This window comes from Aplosporella prunicola (genome assembly GCF_010093885.1).
Source record: "Aplosporella prunicola CBS 121167 unplaced genomic scaffold K452scaffold_10, whole genome shotgun sequence".
Classification (NCBI taxonomy): Eukaryota; Fungi; Ascomycota; class Dothideomycetes; order Botryosphaeriales; family Aplosporellaceae; genus Aplosporella; species Aplosporella prunicola.
This window is the reverse complement of record NW_022983538.1, coordinates 212,634-228,251: the sequence shown is the minus strand read 5'-3', so window position 1 is coordinate 228,251 and position 15,618 is coordinate 212,634. Positions and strand designations below refer to the sequence as shown.

At 55.3% G+C, this 15,618-nt stretch overlaps 5 protein-coding genes across 5 annotated transcripts; 2 read left to right on the top strand and 3 right to left on the bottom strand.

Moving 5' to 3' along the window:
* Positions 1–32: 32 nt before the first annotated feature.
* Positions 33–1,995, bottom strand: K452DRAFT_269245 (uncharacterized protein). The gene is made up of 2 exons (XM_033538930.1): positions 1,649–1,995; positions 33–1,588 (listed from the first exon to the last, which is right to left on the bottom strand). Exons 1-2 carry the CDS (start codon positions 1,988–1,990, stop codon positions 170–172), a joined length of 1,761 nt encoding a protein of 586 aa, XP_033398500.1. The 5' UTR covers positions 1,991–1,995; the 3' UTR covers positions 33–169.
* A 167-nt stretch (positions 1,996–2,162) lies between these two features.
* Positions 2,163–4,455, bottom strand: K452DRAFT_357872 (uncharacterized protein). The gene is made up of 2 exons (XM_033546149.1): positions 2,652–4,455; positions 2,163–2,581 (listed from the first exon to the last, which is right to left on the bottom strand). The coding sequence occupies exons 1-2, from the start codon at positions 4,316–4,318 to the stop codon at positions 2,458–2,460; spliced, it is 1,791 nt and encodes a 596-aa protein (XP_033398499.1). The 5' UTR covers positions 4,319–4,455; the 3' UTR covers positions 2,163–2,457.
* A 161-nt stretch (positions 4,456–4,616) lies between these two features.
* Positions 4,617–5,925, top strand: K452DRAFT_225717 (uncharacterized protein; the record flags this gene model as incomplete). Its single annotated transcript, XM_033536773.1, has 3 exons — positions 4,617–4,734; positions 4,836–4,893; positions 4,944–5,925. The coding sequence occupies 3 exons, from the start codon at positions 4,617–4,619 to the stop codon at positions 5,923–5,925; spliced, it is 1,158 nt and encodes a 385-aa protein (XP_033398498.1).
* A 195-nt stretch (positions 5,926–6,120) lies between these two features.
* K452DRAFT_286415 (uncharacterized protein) lies at positions 6,121–7,292 on the bottom strand. Its single transcript, XM_033540288.1, has one exon. It carries the CDS (start codon positions 7,136–7,138, stop codon positions 6,230–6,232), a length of 909 nt encoding a protein of 302 aa, XP_033398497.1. The 5' UTR covers positions 7,139–7,292; the 3' UTR covers positions 6,121–6,229.
* A 1,915-nt stretch (positions 7,293–9,207) lies between these two features.
* Positions 9,208–13,575, top strand: K452DRAFT_248279 (uncharacterized protein). Its single transcript, XM_033538088.1, has 5 exons — positions 9,208–9,809; positions 9,872–10,314; positions 10,365–12,104; positions 12,151–13,444; positions 13,503–13,575. The coding sequence occupies exons 1-4, from the start codon at positions 9,425–9,427 to the stop codon at positions 13,174–13,176; spliced, it is 3,594 nt and encodes a 1,197-aa protein (XP_033398496.1). The 5' UTR covers positions 9,208–9,424; the 3' UTR covers positions 13,177–13,444; positions 13,503–13,575.
* Positions 13,576–15,618: the final 2,043 nt, after the last annotated feature.

The window sequence follows — 15,618 nt, the reverse complement described above, 5'->3', positions numbered from 1 at the left end:
AATACCTACATACATACATACGTAAACCAACCCGCCGCCCGCCCGCCGTAATAACGCCACTTATGCACTCCTACCTACCTACCTACCTATCTAGGTACCAAGCAAGCAAGCATCCATCCATCCATCCATCCACACGTCTGAACTAGATCTAGATGCCCTCCCCCGTCTCTCAATCCTCATCACTCCCCAAAACCCGACTCAAGCGCTCCTTCCTCTTCTTCTCCTTCTCCTTCTCCTTCCCATCCCCCTTACCCCCCTTACCCCCCTTTCCCCCTTTCACCCCATTCCCCTCACCAACACCACTCCCACCCGCACCCGCACCCCCGCCCAACCGCCTACACTCCTCCCTTAGCTCCGCCAGCTGCCCAAACGTCGTTTCCTGCACGCGCTGCAGCGCCGCCACTTGCGCTTTGAGCTCGCGGTTCTGGCGCTCTAGATCGGGTTCGGTCTCGCTTGCTGGTGCGGCCGAAGTGGCTGCAGAGTCTAGCGCCATGACGTCTGCGCTGGTGGTCGTCATGTCTGCTGCTGCTGCGGTCGAGGCTGGTGGTGCGTTGGTGGTGGTGCCAGAGGGGGCATGGGCAAAAGAGTACGAGGAGGCGAAGCTCGTCAGCTCCGCGAGCGACGCCTCGAGCATGCCGGGCGGGAAGCCCGTCGCGCACGTCAGCGCGTCGTCGAAAGCGCTAGCACTGCGCTGCGTCCCGTTCCTCCCCTTCCTCTTACCCAGCGCACCTTTCTCCGCGCTCCCGCACAGCTGCGCCGTGATCGCATACCCCTTAGGCACGGGGCTCGCGACCTCGCCGCCGGCCACCAGCGTCTTGAGGTCTTGGCGCGGCTTCAGCACCGCCGGGACCTTGAAGCGCGGCGCCGGGGCGTCGGGCCAGCCGGTCGGCGGCAGGAAGGCGAGGTTCGTGGCCGGGCCCGGCAACGTCGCCACCGTGTTGCGGAAATGCGCGCTGCTGGCGGGCGACCACGCGGCCACTTTGCCGCTCGCGTGCCCCGTCAGCAGCGTGCTGCCGTCCCAGCTGAGCGCCGCGCTGAGAGCCGCCCCGAGGTCCTGGCTCGGCGCGTGCCAGCGCGTGGACGGCGCCGGCTGCAGAGGCGTGTACGACGTGTCGATGTCGCGCAGCGAGTCCGTCGCCGCGCGCGGTTCGGCGTCGGCGGAGTCGTCGGCGTAGAAGTCGATGGCTTGGACGCTGCCGTCGGCGTACGTGGCGAAGAAGAGGCGGTCGGCGGCGTCGAGGGCCAGCGCCAGCGCCGTGTCGCCGAGCAGGTACGTGGCGAGCAGTTGGTTGGCCTTGTAGTCCCACGCGATGACGGTGTTGTCGGCGGAGGCAGAAAGGACGATGTTGGCGGCGGAGCAGCTGTGCCCGACGGCGAGGGCCGTGACGGCGGCGCGGTGGTTCGAGAGCGTGTGCAGCGGGGCGGGGTTGGTGGGCGCGGTGAAGGAGAGCAGCGCCGGCAGCGACCACACGTGAATGTTGGAGTCGGCCGAGCCGCTGAGGATGTACTGCGAGGGCGGGTCGACGGCCACGACGGTGATGGCCTGGAGGTGCGTTTGCGGGCCCGTTAATGACCTGCCCGTCGCAATCTGGCGGTTCGCGTTAGCTGCCTAGTTTCCTCGGCCGCGTAGTATGCAGGGCTATCGTACCTCCCACAGACACACTCGTCCTCCCTCGGTCCCCAGCACAAGCACCGTGTCGTCGAGCGCAAGGCACAGACTGGTGACCTTCTCCGGAAACGGGACCGTTGCTTCCTGCGCGCCCTTCTCCCTATTGTAGACGTGCACCACCGCCTTGTCGGCCTGCGCAGCAAAGATATGCGACTGGCTCACGGCGACGCAGTTCGGCGCCGCGGCACTCTTCTTGTACAGCGCGCGCGGCGCCAGCGTCGGCTGGTGCTCGTGGAGGAAGATGCCGACATCCTTGGTCTGGGACGTGTTCGGTTTCGCAGACGCGGTGCCAATTGCGGCGACAAACGACTCGACCAGCATTGTCGTGGGTATCTGTGGACGGCGTCGGGGAAGCAGCTCTGGAAATTTAGAGCCGCGATCGCTTTCTGCCGAGTCTGACCGCCTGCGCTGCCGCTGAGCTTAATTCAGCCCTACGAGCGACTGCGATCGTTGATCGTGGAGTGACAGCACGTGATACGAGAGATCATGAACTGCCTGAGTACCTCTAGTGTAATGATTACCGTCTGGTCCGAGGTCGGAAACCGCTATTGACCCTCACCGTGTAAGGCGGGTGCCAAAAATAAACAGCCGATTCATTACATCTCCACTCCTTCCCCGAACAATGCCAGGCCCCTAAGGATGGTTTCCATCCTTTCCTCCACAAATGACCCCCTCTGGTGTCGAGTTTTTGAAAAGTCCAACTTTCACAAGTATGAAATTCTGCCAAAAATGGAGGCAAGATACCACTGCCTATAGCACCATGACCCGCTTCCCATACCGCCGCCGACCTAGCGCATTTCACAGGCAGGGAAGTAGCGAGGGCCAGCGAAGCCGTGCGCAGCAACATGCTGCACGTCAATGTTTCCGTTCTTGGACGGACTCCACAGTTTAAGCAGGATGAACTTGCCAGAGCTACATCAACCTAAAGTCAGCCACCCAATCGATGCACTAGCAACCCCCAGCGGCAACAGTAAAAACTTACACAGGCGGATCGAACCTGATGGTGATCTTGCTCTTGCTCTTCTGCATGAAGAAGCGGGCATGCGGCGCCAAGACGTCTCCGTCAGCGACAGCCGATTCCTCTGGCTCAATCTTGCTGGGCGTGCTCCGCCGCGCAGACCGCAGGATGCCGGGCGCCATAGCCCGGCTCCGTGGCTCCCAGAAAATGTTCATGCGCGCTTCATCTTCATCTTCATCGTCAGTATCTCCACGCCACCGGCTGTCCCGCCTCAGCCGGTCGGCCATGATGGATGCGCTAGGCTGCTCCTGATCGGAATCACTTGAGTCATCGTCCTCTTCTTGCGTGACATAAAACGGAGGCGGAGCTGGTGCCATGGGCGAGATCATGGACGGGCGGTCGTTGGTTTCGGAGTCGCAGTTGTCTCCGAACGGGTTTGATTGCGGTGCCCTGATGTTCTCGGCGTACGCACTCTCAATCCGACGCCTCATACGTAGGAGCCGCGCAAATCTTGCTTGTCGGTCCTCTTGGATCTGCTGATCTACGCGATCTTGAGCCATCAACCAATGTGGCCGGCGGGCCAAGGACCCTGCAAGGACTTCAGGGTCTTGGAGGCTCTCGAGTAAGGATATACGCTCAGGTCTGCGAGACGAAGATGAGGACGTGCTTGAAGCACGTGATGTAGCTGAAGACTCGCTGCTGTAACTTATTTGGTAGGGCTCAGTCCCCTTGAGAAGCGTATCCTTATCCATGGAGACAAAGATCATGCCTTCCTGGACCGGGGCCGTGAAACCTCTCTCGGGCGCCTTGATGACGATTTTATCCAAGCAGAATGTCGTACCCCCTTGATGCCGCAAGACCAGATTGCAATGTGACTTCTTGGTGCAGTAGACACTGGCGTCATTTTTGAGCGCGTTCTCTACCCGGTGCAGGTCTCCGGTGCTGTCGTTGTATTCACCGCCGTCGCAACTGACGATTTCCATCTTCAGCTTTCCAGACACCACCTGACCAAAGTGCCCGTACCTGAAACTCGGTACAGAGGGCGTGTTATCATGATCCAGCTTTCGGCGCTTTGTGCTCCGACGGGACGGACTGCCGCTACCATCACGACGATCGCCAAAGCCCAGACGCAGTAATTCAGAGTTCTGAATGTTGTGCGGTGTTCCTATCAACGATGATATACTGGCGCTTATCTCGGCCAATCTCTCTCCAGCTCGCTCTAGTTCCGACAACTCGGTCAGAGGGGTGTTGCTCTCCGCCCTGTCCCTTTCGCGTGCACGCCACAAAGCACCGAGTCTCGAGCCTGGCTCGGCGCGGGGCCTATCGCGGATTGCCGAAGTCGGAGGGTCCGGGGTGTGTGCGGATTCGTGGGGACGACTAGCTTGGTCGCCCAAGAAGCCGTAGGACCCGGCCGAGCCTCGCGCGGTGCGGAGTCTCCTTCGGGGCGGCATGGAGGCAGGTTGGGGATCGGAGAGGCGAATGCGGCGTTCGGAGGCTTCTTGGTCGTTGGTGGCGCGCTGCTGCTCTCGCTCGCGTTGCAGGGCCTGACGGATGTGCTGGAGGCGGGCGGGCAGGGTCGAGTTCGAGTTGTCGTCGTTGGAGGAGGAAGGAGCGGAGCCGGTGGCTGGAGGGAAATCAAAGTTGCCAGACATGGTGACAGACAAGGGAACCGGCACAGGGCGCGGCGTCATCGAGCCGATGCGCTGGAGCCGAAGCTGGGCCGGGCGAAGCGGCGTGGACAGCAGCAGGCGGCCACGTCAAACGCGCGAGAAGGGGCTACGAGTCTGGCGAAGCAGAAGCAGACATGGGGGATGGTCAAACAGTGGGGATGTACTGCTCTCCCACTCTGGAGTGGTCTGGCTGGACGTCGTTTCGGCGACCCGGCCCGCTAGCTATCGATTGCTGATCGCCGCCGCCGCCGCCAAGGCTCATCTAGCTGCTGCAGCTCCAAGGCACTTCCATCACCTGCTCTCACAATATCTACCAAACATGACTGCCCTCCCGCTCCTGTCTGCCTCCAATGGCTCCCTTCCCGCCGCCGTCCCGGCCGAAGACCCGGCTGGCGACGTCGTCGCTTCAATTGCCCAGGCTCAGACCATCAGCGCTGGTACGTCATGGGTCGGTCCCTTGGCCATGTTTTCGCGCCTCGCACCACTCGCCCTCCCTGTGTCGCGTTACTTCTTCCCAGTTATTAACGTTATCGCGTAGATGAGATTGCCTTATATGACAGGCAGATTCGTCTCTGGGGCGTCCAGGCCCAAGAGAGGTGAGAATGATCTCTTGAACCATGTTTGACCTAGACTAATCGAGGTACAGGATACGCACGGCAAACGTCCTGCTCATCTCCATAAAGGCTCTCGCAAACGAAGTCGCAAAGAACCTCGTTCTCGCCGGTATTGGTTCTCTTACCATCGTCGACCACGAAACCGTCACCGAAGACGACCTGGGCGCACAGTTCTTTATTGCAGAGGGTGACGTAGGCAAGAACCGCGCGCAGGCTGCCGCGCCCCAGATCCAGAGGCTCAACCCGCGCGTGGCTGTCCACGTTGATACTGCCGACATCCGCTCGAAGGGCCCGGAATTCTACCAACCTTACGATATCACAATCGCCACGGATCTCGACTTCGCTACTCTCTCCACCATAGACGCGTCCACTAGGTTGTCCAACCGGCCTTTCTATGCAGCGGGTGCTCATGGATTCTTCGGCTATGTCTTCGCCGACCTGATCGCGCACGACTACGTCATTGAGCGCGTAAAGTCCAACGTCGCTACTGTCCTGAAGCCGGAGTCCGCAACCAGGTCTATCATCGCCGTTTCGCATAAAAAGGAGAATGGCAAGGATGTGGAGTTGGTGACGAAGCGAGAGATCTACTCTCCCCTCCTGCTTGCCAACACCTCACCACTACCTCCCGACTACCAAAACAACCGTCGGAGACAGCGTCAAGTTACACCTCTGCTGACTTGCATGCGTGCGGTGTGGGAGTTTGAGAAGCTGGCTGGCCACATTCCCGACGTGAACAAGCCTGCCGACCTGCAACTATTCACCACACTGGCGACTGAGAAGCACAAGGAGCTCACTCTCCCCATCGAGACGCTGACCAGCGAGTTCTTGCGGAGATTCCTCCAGAACCTGGGAAGCGAGCTGGCGCCCGTGACGGCCTTCTTGGGAGGTCAGCTGGCTCAAGACGTTATCAACGTCCTGGGCAAACGCGAACAGCCCATTCAGAACCTGCTTCTCTTCGACGGCGAGGAGTCGAAGGCCCCTGTCTACGCCATGCATCCAATCTTCACAAGCTAAGCAAAATCAGTGGGCCAAAATCTCGGGATATTACGGCGTTTGGTCATTTGCATGGTGCGAAACAATAAAACGACAATCTTTTTCTTGGATTGTCATGGTTTGAGTAAGTAGCGGCTAGAAACGCGCATACCCAATGGGATATCAGGTACATGCCTGAACCCATTACATTGAGCTGGAGCTGGCTCAGGAGCATGGAGATTTAAATACACCCTGCGAGGCACTAATTACGAATGGCCTCGAAAATTTTGATAGTTAAACCAACGTAGATACTGCAGCAGCAGTCTCGACAGCAATACTCTCGTTCTCATTCGTCTTTCGAGAAATACCCCACATCTCCCGAAGCGCTTCCCAGCAGCACTGCCCTTTCGCGCATAGCCTCAGCGCGCTTCCTCAACTTGTCATCCAGCCCACTAAAGTCCGTGTCCCCAATCCACGCCCCAATACCATGCTGCAAAACATTCCTGGCGCGCTCTTTATTCCCCTTGACCATACCCACGCTGCCATGCAGCGTCATGCGCTCCCGATCCGCCTTATACACGCCGCGATGCAGAATATTATTATTATAAAACACGCAATCGCCAGCCTGCATCCGCACGACCCGCATTCCAGGAATCTCCTGCGCAAACGGGTCAGCGGTCTTCTCGGCCTCCGTCCGCGCCCGCGCATGCGACCCCGGCACCACAACCAACGACGCATCATCAAACAGCGCAAGGTTCCACTGCGCATGAAACGCGGGCCTGTTCAACCTCTCCAGCTCCTCCTCCGCGCCCGCCCCCTCGCTGATGTCGTCCCGGTGCCAGCGCAGCGCAAAGTCCGCGTCCGGCCGCACAAGCAGATTATACAGCTCGAGCACGAGGTCCTCGTCGCCGCACTCCAGCAGCGCTTTGCACGGCCCCATGATGCTGTCGCTGAAATAGCTGTGGGCGAAGAGTGTGGAGTCGGGCAGGGACGGGTGCAAAAGGTGCTGCACGCCCCAGATCCCGGCTGAGGGGTCGGATGGCCATGGTGGGAATTGCTTCGGCAGCGTCCGGATGTAGGGCCAGTTTCCTGAGCGCGCGAGCGCGGTCGTGCGCGCTGTTGCACTGCGGAGAGCGCTGAGCTCGGAGGGGGTTAGGAGGGAGGGGATTAGCACGTAGCCGTCGCGGGCGAGGCTGGCGCGGAGGTCGGTTGCCGTGGGTTGTTGTTGTTGCTGCTGGGTGTCGGGTGGTGACATTGTTGGCTGGGTAGGTGGTTGGAGGTTGGTTGGTCGGTGTGGTTTTGTGGCAGGTTTTTGCTGAGGCAAAAGGTTCAGTCTGGGAGGGGTTGGAGAGGCATTACTGCGCGTGGAGTGCTGGAGACGTGGTGTGTCGTCGCTGCACGTTTGGGTGGTGTGGGGTTGTGGTGGGTCGGGGCGGGGTGTGGAGATCGGCGGGATGGTCATGCTGCCGGGAGATCAGGTGGTGAACATCAACTTTACATCGACGCCTGCAATGTCTCAACCACCATCATGAAGCTAATTTGACTTGTATTCTACATAACAAATCAATCTAGATGGCCTCCAGGGCGCGCTCCAAAGACTGGATACTTTCCATCACGTCTCCGCTGCAATCGCATCATCGCCGAGGACGAGGAACTTGAACAACATCTCGACCGGCTTGAGAATGAGCACCGCCAGGTAGAAAAGCGCCCTGCGCATGGGAAACGTATCAGTTGGAGGGAGTGGCTGCGCAGGTGTAGAAGCGATCAATCCATTTCCCGAGGTCACTGTAAGAATAGATTGGTCGCAAGCCATTCGGCAACGGCTTTTCCATCTCACCATCCTGCATGAGCTGTCAGTTGCATTGTTTATTATATTAAAGCAACTTACGAAGACTTTTGAGTTGGTCCAGATGAGATGTTCGCCGGCCTTCGACCATGTCGCGCGCAACGTCAGTTCGACTGTCTTTCTACGCCTCATCCAGTAGAGCATCGTAGAGTAGTATCGGCCTTATCAAGCCATGGTAGCGTGGTCCAATCCGTGCCGCCAACGGGCACTAGGGCCGTCAAGGGATTGGAAAGGCGCCTGTTGATTGGGTGGAGTGGACCACACGAGAACCGCAAACTATGACATTGTGCCGGCTTTCGTCAAGCTGGAAATTGAGGACAAATCGTTGGCTGTCGCTTATGCCGGTGGACTTGACAGACTGGTGGTTCCACAGTGAGAACCATTTGGCTCTTTTCCGGTGTTACTCGGTATTGTACTGCTTTTGGCATGGTTGGTCGAGCTTACTCGTAGATCCGCGTGAGCTTCTTTCTAGCTTCCAATACACTCGATGGGTAATCAATACCATCGTCGTTGCGTGAGGGCGAGGGGAGTTCGATATATAAAAGGCCCAACACTGTGAATGGTCAGCTTGCGCCTGAGCAACGGATGTGAGCCATTGATCACCTCCCCAGAACACAGCACAGTACTCCTAGATCATAAGCCGTCTCGACATTTTCAAACACAACATGCTTGGAATGCTGCTGCCGTGCCATTTTGACTGTCTTTGCGGCGGTTTTTTGATGTGCCTCCCCCTAGGAAAGGAACGGAACATCAACAGCGCAATGGAATCCTTTGTTGGTTTCATTAACCGACCATTGTCCGTCTCTTTATTTTTAAATTTATCTCTTCCTTACCATGGAGGCCCTACTCAAGGCTAGTCGCCGTCTTGTCGACCTTATCCATAGATAGTTCATCAACATACTTAAAACTGACCCAATGGTGTTAAATTAGTACTCATAAGAAATTCAGGCCCCGATGTTGATTAACATCACCCGACTTTTGTTTGCAGGCAACAAAGTGCCGTTTGTAGGATATCGCGCAACCCTCTGCAGTCAGTACTTGTGAAATGTTATTGACTGAGTCTTCGTGTGTAGCTGCATGCTGGCACAGACCGGCCATGACTTATTCGAATGTGCCTTGCTTTGTGTGCATGGTCACGGTTAAATCAGCTTTGGATATGTACCACTAGAAGCAGTTAAGAAAAGAACGAGGACACGTGAAACCATAGAAAGAATGTAGACTCGAAGTTATTCCTGTGCGCGTTATAGGCAAATGGTATCGTGCTATCTGCATTGTAAAGATATGCTGAGAGCGGCTACTATGGCTCGAGTAGGAAATTTCGCTTTGTTTGCTTGATGATGCTTTGGGATGGGCGAAAGACTTCACAGCTGGATCAACGTCACAGCCCGTGGAACAAGGGTGACACGGGCGAAAAACGCCGACCCCCGACGCGCCAAGAGCAGCAGCGACGCCGACCAATTGATCCGCAACTGCAGCAACAAGCTCACTGTCTTCATATGCGCGACTCGTCAGTCGCGTTCGAGACTGCACCATCTTTTTAACATCGACCTCTTCAACTGCTCCTCTGCCGCCTGGACATCGACACCCGCTTGATGGCCGTCTAGAACGCGCACTCCCGACAGCGCTCTACCACTTCAACGCCTCACTCGACCCTCGCGCATCGCGTCTCGCTTTCCCAAGTCGCCGGCCGCCGTCATGGCCACCAACGGCATCCTTAATGGTCACTCCGAGGCCAACGGCGCGATCGAGTCCAAGCGCTTCTCGGATATTCCCGGCGTCATCGATGTCACCGTGTCCGAAGGAGACGTTGTCGAACAAGTTGAATTGGACCTTACGGACTTGGCCGACGATCCCACCGAGCTCTGCATCTTGCTGGAAAACGAAAGCGTCGTAAAATCCACATGGATGACCATTGCCTTGGCATATGCGAAGCAGCGCAAGGTCACCGTGGCCATTGACGTCTTGCGGAAGGCTCTGGATGCGTTTACTCGGGGATCTGCTGACGAGAAGTTGAGCATTCTGAGCGCTCTCTTTTGGTTGCATCTTTGGAAGTGTCGCGAGGCGCCCCGCGTAAAACCAGGTATGACTGCATGCCCGTCGCTGATGAGCAATCACTACGGGATCCCGACTAATAGTATGCAGACGGAGCTACAGACGTCAAGACAAAGGAAGCTTGGATTCAGGCAGCAACCAGCAACCTCAACGATGCGTCGCGTATCAGTCCTTCATACCCTCCCCTTTTCCTTGCGCGAGGAGTCCTCTATTTGCTGCGGGCGTCACTGTTGCCCCCCTCCAAGTCCGGTCAAGACAACTCTGAGCGTATCGATGCGCTGCGCCAGGCCGCAAAGTGCTTCGATGACTCGCTAAGGGCATACGGTGGTAAGAACTTAATGGCTACTCTCGGCAAGGCCAGAGTGTTGTATTCCATGGGCAAGTACGGCGATTCCTTGCAAGCCTACCAGTCTGTTTTGGAACGTGCTCCGGATCTCGTCGACCCGGACCCAAGGATCGGTATCGGATGCTGCCTCTGGCAGTTGGGGCACAAAGACGATGCAAAGAGTGCTTGGCAGAGATCACTCGAACTAGTAAGACGAACAGCATCCAACAATCTGGCCACTGTTAACCGTGATTTTAGTGCCCCGACTCTAAAACTCCTAACATATTGCTCGGACTCTATCATCTCAATGTTTCCTCGCAGTATCCTACTACCGATCCCGCTTTTGCTCCGATCTACAAGAAGGCCATGACACAGTACACCCAACAAGCCTTCAAACTAGACGACAAGTTTCCGCTTACCTGTGCCACCTTTGGCGGCTACTTCCTCATGAGGAAAGCCATGACCCAAGTCGAAAGGCTTTCCCGCAGAGCTATTGAATTGACAGATGTCAATGCAATCGCCAGTGATGGCTGGTACCTACTTGCCCGCAAAGAGCATTATGAGAACGAAATTTCAAAGGCCAATGAGTTTTACCTCAAGGCCGACCAAGCCCGTGGTGGAGATGAGCGGGGCTACCTTCCGGCAAAGTTTGGGGCTGCTCAGATTCGCGTTTTGATGCAGGATTTTGATGGTGCCAAGTTCCGCTTGGAAAAGATCATCCAACATTCGAAGAGTCTTGAGGCCATGACACTTCTCGGCACACTCTACGCCGAAGAGGTATTCTCCGCTCAAATTTCGAACTCCAAAGAAGACAAATCGAGCGAGTTGAAGAAGGCCGTCTCTTTACTTGAAAACGTCCGGACGTCATGGCGAGATCCCAAGCGTAAGGTTTCTCCTGACTCCGCGGTTCTGTTAAACCTGGCCCGCTTGTATGAGACCGACCACCCGGAAAAGAGTCTTGAATGCCTGCAACAGGTCGAACAGATGGAAATTGATGAAATTCCCGAGGACGAGCGGCCAGAAGACATCGAGGATAAAGAAGCCATGCGAGCGGCCTTGCGTGAGAACCTGCCTCCCCAGCTGCTCAACAACATGGGTTGCTTCTATTATCAATCCGAGAAATTCGGTCAAGCTCGGGATCTATTCCAGTCCGCACTGAACGCGTGTATCAAAGTACAAGAGAAGGACAAGGATGTCGATACTGATGCTTTGGTCACAACCATCAGTTACAGTTTGGCTAGGACATACGAAGCCGAGGGTATGATGGATGAGGCGAAGAAGGTCTACCAAGGTCTTCTAGAACGCCATGCTGACTACGTTGATGCCAACACGCGGCTCACTTACATCAAGCTCCGTCAAAACCCACAAGACGAAGGTCCTAAAGCCATGTCTGAACTCTATAAAGCTGAGCCCTCGAATCTCGAGGTTCGGTCTTTGTATGGCTGGTATCTCAGCAAAGCGAAAAAGCGGACGCAGAACATCAACGAGGATCAAGAGCAACGTCACTACAAACACACGCTCCAGCAGTACGACAAGCACGACCGGTACTCTCTGACAGGCATGGGCAACATCTATCTCGCAATTGCGCGCGAGATGCGGAGAGATACGGACCAAGAAAAGGAGAAGCGCCGGAAGATGTACGAGAAATCTGTTGAATTCTTCGACAAGGCTCTGCAGCTGGATCCTCGCAACGCATTTGCCGCCCAAGGTATTGCGATTGCCGTAATTGAAGACAAAAAGGACTACGCTACCGGTGTCCAAATTTTGACCAAGGTCAAGGAAACCTTGAAGGACGCCAGCGTCTTCATCAACCTTGGCCATGTCTACACTGAGCTCAAACAGTACTCGAGAGCTATTGAAAACTACGAAGCAGCTCTGTCTAAAGACCGGGCCCGAGACCCCACTATCTTGGCCTGTCTTGGACGGGTTTGGCTGTTGAAAGGAAAGCAGGAGAAGAACGTCCAGTCGATGAAAACGTCACTGGACTTCTCCATGCGGGTAAGTGTCTATCTGTATCTTTCCATTCATGTGTTGACAATTTTAGGCTCTTGAAGTTGCGCCGGAACAGATTCATTTCAAGTTCAACGTTGCCTTCGTCCAGATCCAGATCGCACAATTGATCTATACGCTTCCTGAAAATGTTCGGACGTTAGAAGAAGTTGAGGCTGCCGCCAAAGGCCTTGACGCAGCCATCGAGGCTTTCAGTGCTATCGCCAAATCTCCTAACCCACCTTTCCCTCGCAACGACATCGAAGCGCGTGCAAACATGGGTCGTAACACGATGCGCAAGCAACTCGACCGTGCAGTCCAGAACCAGCGCGAGTACGAGGAGAAGAACGCCAACAAATTACAGGAAGCACGCAAGAAGCGCGATGCTGAGATTCAAAAACGCGAAGATGAGAAGCGTAAGGCCCTGGAAGTCGAAGAGGAGCGCAAACGCAAGATTCTTGAGGAGCGTGAGAGGATCCAGGAGCGCGACCGCGAGCTCGCGCTCAGGCGCATCGAGGAAGATCGTAAGAAAGAAGATGCAGAGATGACCACCGACTCAGAGACTGGAGAAAAGAGGAAGCGGGCCAAGCGCAGAGGCGGCGGTGGTGGCAAGCGTAAGAAGAAGGGTGAGGACACAGAAAGCGAGGGAGAGGGCAGTGGCTCCGACACAGGCCGTAAGTCGAAACGGAGGTCAAGGCGTGCTAGCACAGCTACCTCAGCGACACCTGGCGGTTCTGATGACGAGAAGCCGCGGAAGAAGAAGAAGAGAAAGCTTGAACGCAAGACTACCCAGTCGAGCAAGTTCAAGTCCAGCCAGTTTATCCATGACAGCGACGATGACGACGCTGAGGTGGCCAATGAGGATTCGGCTGCCAAGGTCAACGACGCCGAGGATGCAGAAATGGACAAGGGCGGAGATGAGGAAAGCGCTCCCAGGCAGCGTAAAAGCGCTAGAGTTGTGGATGACGACGAAGACGAGGATGCGGACGAAGCCGCACCATCCGCGCCGAACGGTGAGCCGGAAGATACCCCGATGGCGGAGGCGCCTGCCGATAGTGCACCGTCACCCGGGGATGAGTAGATTGCGCGATTTGTTTAGGGAGCACTTTGGGTTGTGCTGGCAGGGCATTGAATCTATGGCTTGTGCATGAGCATCGGCGTTCGGAGGAGAATTCCACAGGCGCGACTAGTTGCGCGCCGATTTCTAGCAAGAAATATGAAATCACTGGGGTTGAGTGAATGACGTGTAGCTGTAGGATAGCCTCGAAGTTCTTTAATCCTATTCCTTCAGCCCTGCTGCGTCTCGTATTATGTTAGTTGCGCTCATTGAGACGCGGGGGATGCAAACAGTAAGTTTCTCTTGCATGATTAATTTTTTGGAGCACTTGCTGATGGCTGGCCAATTAGACAGATAGTTGCGTAGTTGTTTTGTTGAAGGAAGTATGTCCCGCCTGGTTCTTATTTGCTAAGACAACTGTCATACATTATTTCAACATACGCAACGACTGAGATATAAATGTCTCATGGTTCGCCAAGCCTCCCTACGCGTAGTGTACCTAGGTGAATAAGACCGTTGATACGGCGGGCTACGGCCAATAAGGTAAGGTGACATTCTGTTTCGCCAACAGTCCTATACCTCTGCTCTTTATTGAACTCATCTCATTTCTACATTCACCGCTGCTCCGTTTGACGACACAAAAATATTGGCTGTCGACGCGCTGTAACCGAAAGTCTGCTTAACTTCGTACCAATTACCAGTATTCCTATGGCAGGAGATCACGAGGCTTTTCTTTTTAAATCTGATATCATACTATGGTTCGAGCTACTCCTTTTTAAACAACCGATCCGTTGGGTGCCGGTTGCCCCAACGTATATTGTTTATTTATGGCATATCCAACACACCTTTCTTCACCCTGTCTACCCTCGACTAGGTCAAGGATACCATGGTGGTATATCTGTTAGTGCCGCAGGATCCACGCCCCCATACACTATCGTTTTCCCACCCCGGATGCTCACCCTGCCCTCTACGATCTATCTGGATTTCTTAGAACAGGTCGCAAGTCATGTTGTAATGGTGTGGGTCTGGCAGACGGCACATTAGGGACAGCTAGTCACATGCTTTTGCCGTCCCATCATACAAAACCTGAATGCCGTCTAGGCATCCTTTCTCACTGAGCAACGCGTCCTACTCGTGTCGAAGACAAGCAAGATGGTGGCCATTGACATTCGTGCGCTCTTGCAGCCCATTGTCCCGGTAAGCACCCGTTCCTAAACACCAAGCTCCGCATTTCAGACTGCTTGTCAATATTGTTCTTTGCACAAAAGCCTAACTGTTCATCAGTTTGTTACGGCGGCCTCGCTCGCCCTCACAGGTGGGCAGAGCGCGACCGGAGGGACTGAAATCAATTTGGGAACCGCGACATCGACTGCGAGCCAATTTGTCCCGGTCTACTTGCAGCCCCGCCAAGCATCACGCCCAGCGAAGACCTGCACTTCTGGTTGTTCGACGAGCAGCTCCAGCTGCACCACTTCTTCTCAGCCATGTTCGCCTTCATGCACACCTACTACATCCTCATGTAGACCACCGGTATCGACAACTGTTATATGCACTACGGTGGTCCAAACGGCTTCGCCTTCTTACTCCACCATCTGCTCCACGACGACAAACTATTGGTTCCCCTCAGTGACACCATCTTGCAACACCTCACCCCCAACGAGTTCGGGACCTACTTCATATTCTACCGTGGTGACCGTAGTAACGGTTACAGCCAGCTCTTCGGTCCGTCGCTCCCCGGCTTTTGAAGTGGTCACCAAGCACGACAACGTCGCGCGCGATGTGGCACAGAATACCTGCTGCACCTCAGAAACACCGGTTGACCCATGCTGCAGCCCTAGTACCAGCTCTTGTATAAGCATCTGCTCCCCTTCATCGTCATCGTTCTCAACCCCCACTGGCCCTACTAGCACGACGACGACAACAATAACGACAACCACCAGCATCAGCAGACCTGGAGTGACACCACCACCACCTAATCCCTCCCTAACCAGCACTGTGACGGTACAGGTAACCAGTTTTACGACCGTCGCCCCGCAAATGTAAGAAACTCAGGCCGCCGTCAAATCGTGGGATTGGTCTGTTCACTTCAAATATAATGCTGGGAAGGCCGCAATCGATGGTGCATTTCATTCTTTGTCCTGAGGACGTGTTACATTCAAATGGGGGGGGAGGTCAAGGAATGAGGTTGGAAAAAGAATTCACAAAACACACGCACTCATGTACACAATTACGACGCTCTTTAAGTCATTGTCCAATTTCTACCCCCAAAGCAAACAACGCGGGTTGCAGAAAGTCATCCTTTCATTTATCTTCATTAGATAGAGAATGCTAATCAATCATCCCTGTCATGCCTCGCTCTCGTCCTTCTGTCAGGTGATCAATGGATCACGAGTGTCACCTCCGCGGAGGCTGCGTGACTGCCTAGGCTGATATAGGGCTTATTTCCGACATTACATAAGATTAACA

What these genes read in the sequence shown, in the direction of transcription:
- K452DRAFT_286415 (XM_033540288.1), bottom strand. Translation starts at nt 7,138, where the DNA reads ATGTCACCACCCGACACCCAGCAGCAACAACAACAACCCACGGCAACC.
- K452DRAFT_248279 (XM_033538088.1), top strand. Translation starts at nt 9,425, where the DNA reads ATGGCCACCAACGGCATCCTTAATGGTCACTCCGAGGCCAACGGCGCG. An exon ending in GGCGCCCCGCGTAAAACCAG is followed by an intron (nt 9,810 to 9,871) that starts GTATGACTGCAT and finishes AATAGTATGCAG; the next exon opens with ACGGAGCTACAGACGTCAAG. An exon ending in CACTGGACTTCTCCATGCGG is followed by an intron (nt 12,105 to 12,150) that starts GTAAGTGTCTAT and finishes TGACAATTTTAG; the next exon opens with GCTCTTGAAGTTGCGCCGGA.
- K452DRAFT_357872 (XM_033546149.1), bottom strand. Translation starts at nt 4,318, where the DNA reads ATGACGCCGCGCCCTGTGCCGGTTCCCTTGTCTGTCACCATGTCTGGC. An exon ending in ATCAGGTTCGATCCGCCTGT is followed by an intron (nt 2,582 to 2,651) that starts GTAAGTTTTTAC and finishes AGGTTGATGTAG; the next exon opens with CTCTGGCAAGTTCATCCTGC.
- K452DRAFT_269245 (XM_033538930.1), bottom strand. Translation starts at nt 1,990, where the DNA reads ATGCTGGTCGAGTCGTTTGTCGCCGCAATTGGCACCGCGTCTGCGAAA. An exon ending in GACGAGTGTGTCTGTGGGAG is followed by an intron (nt 1,589 to 1,648) that starts GTACGATAGCCC and finishes GCGAACCGCCAG; the next exon opens with ATTGCGACGGGCAGGTCATT.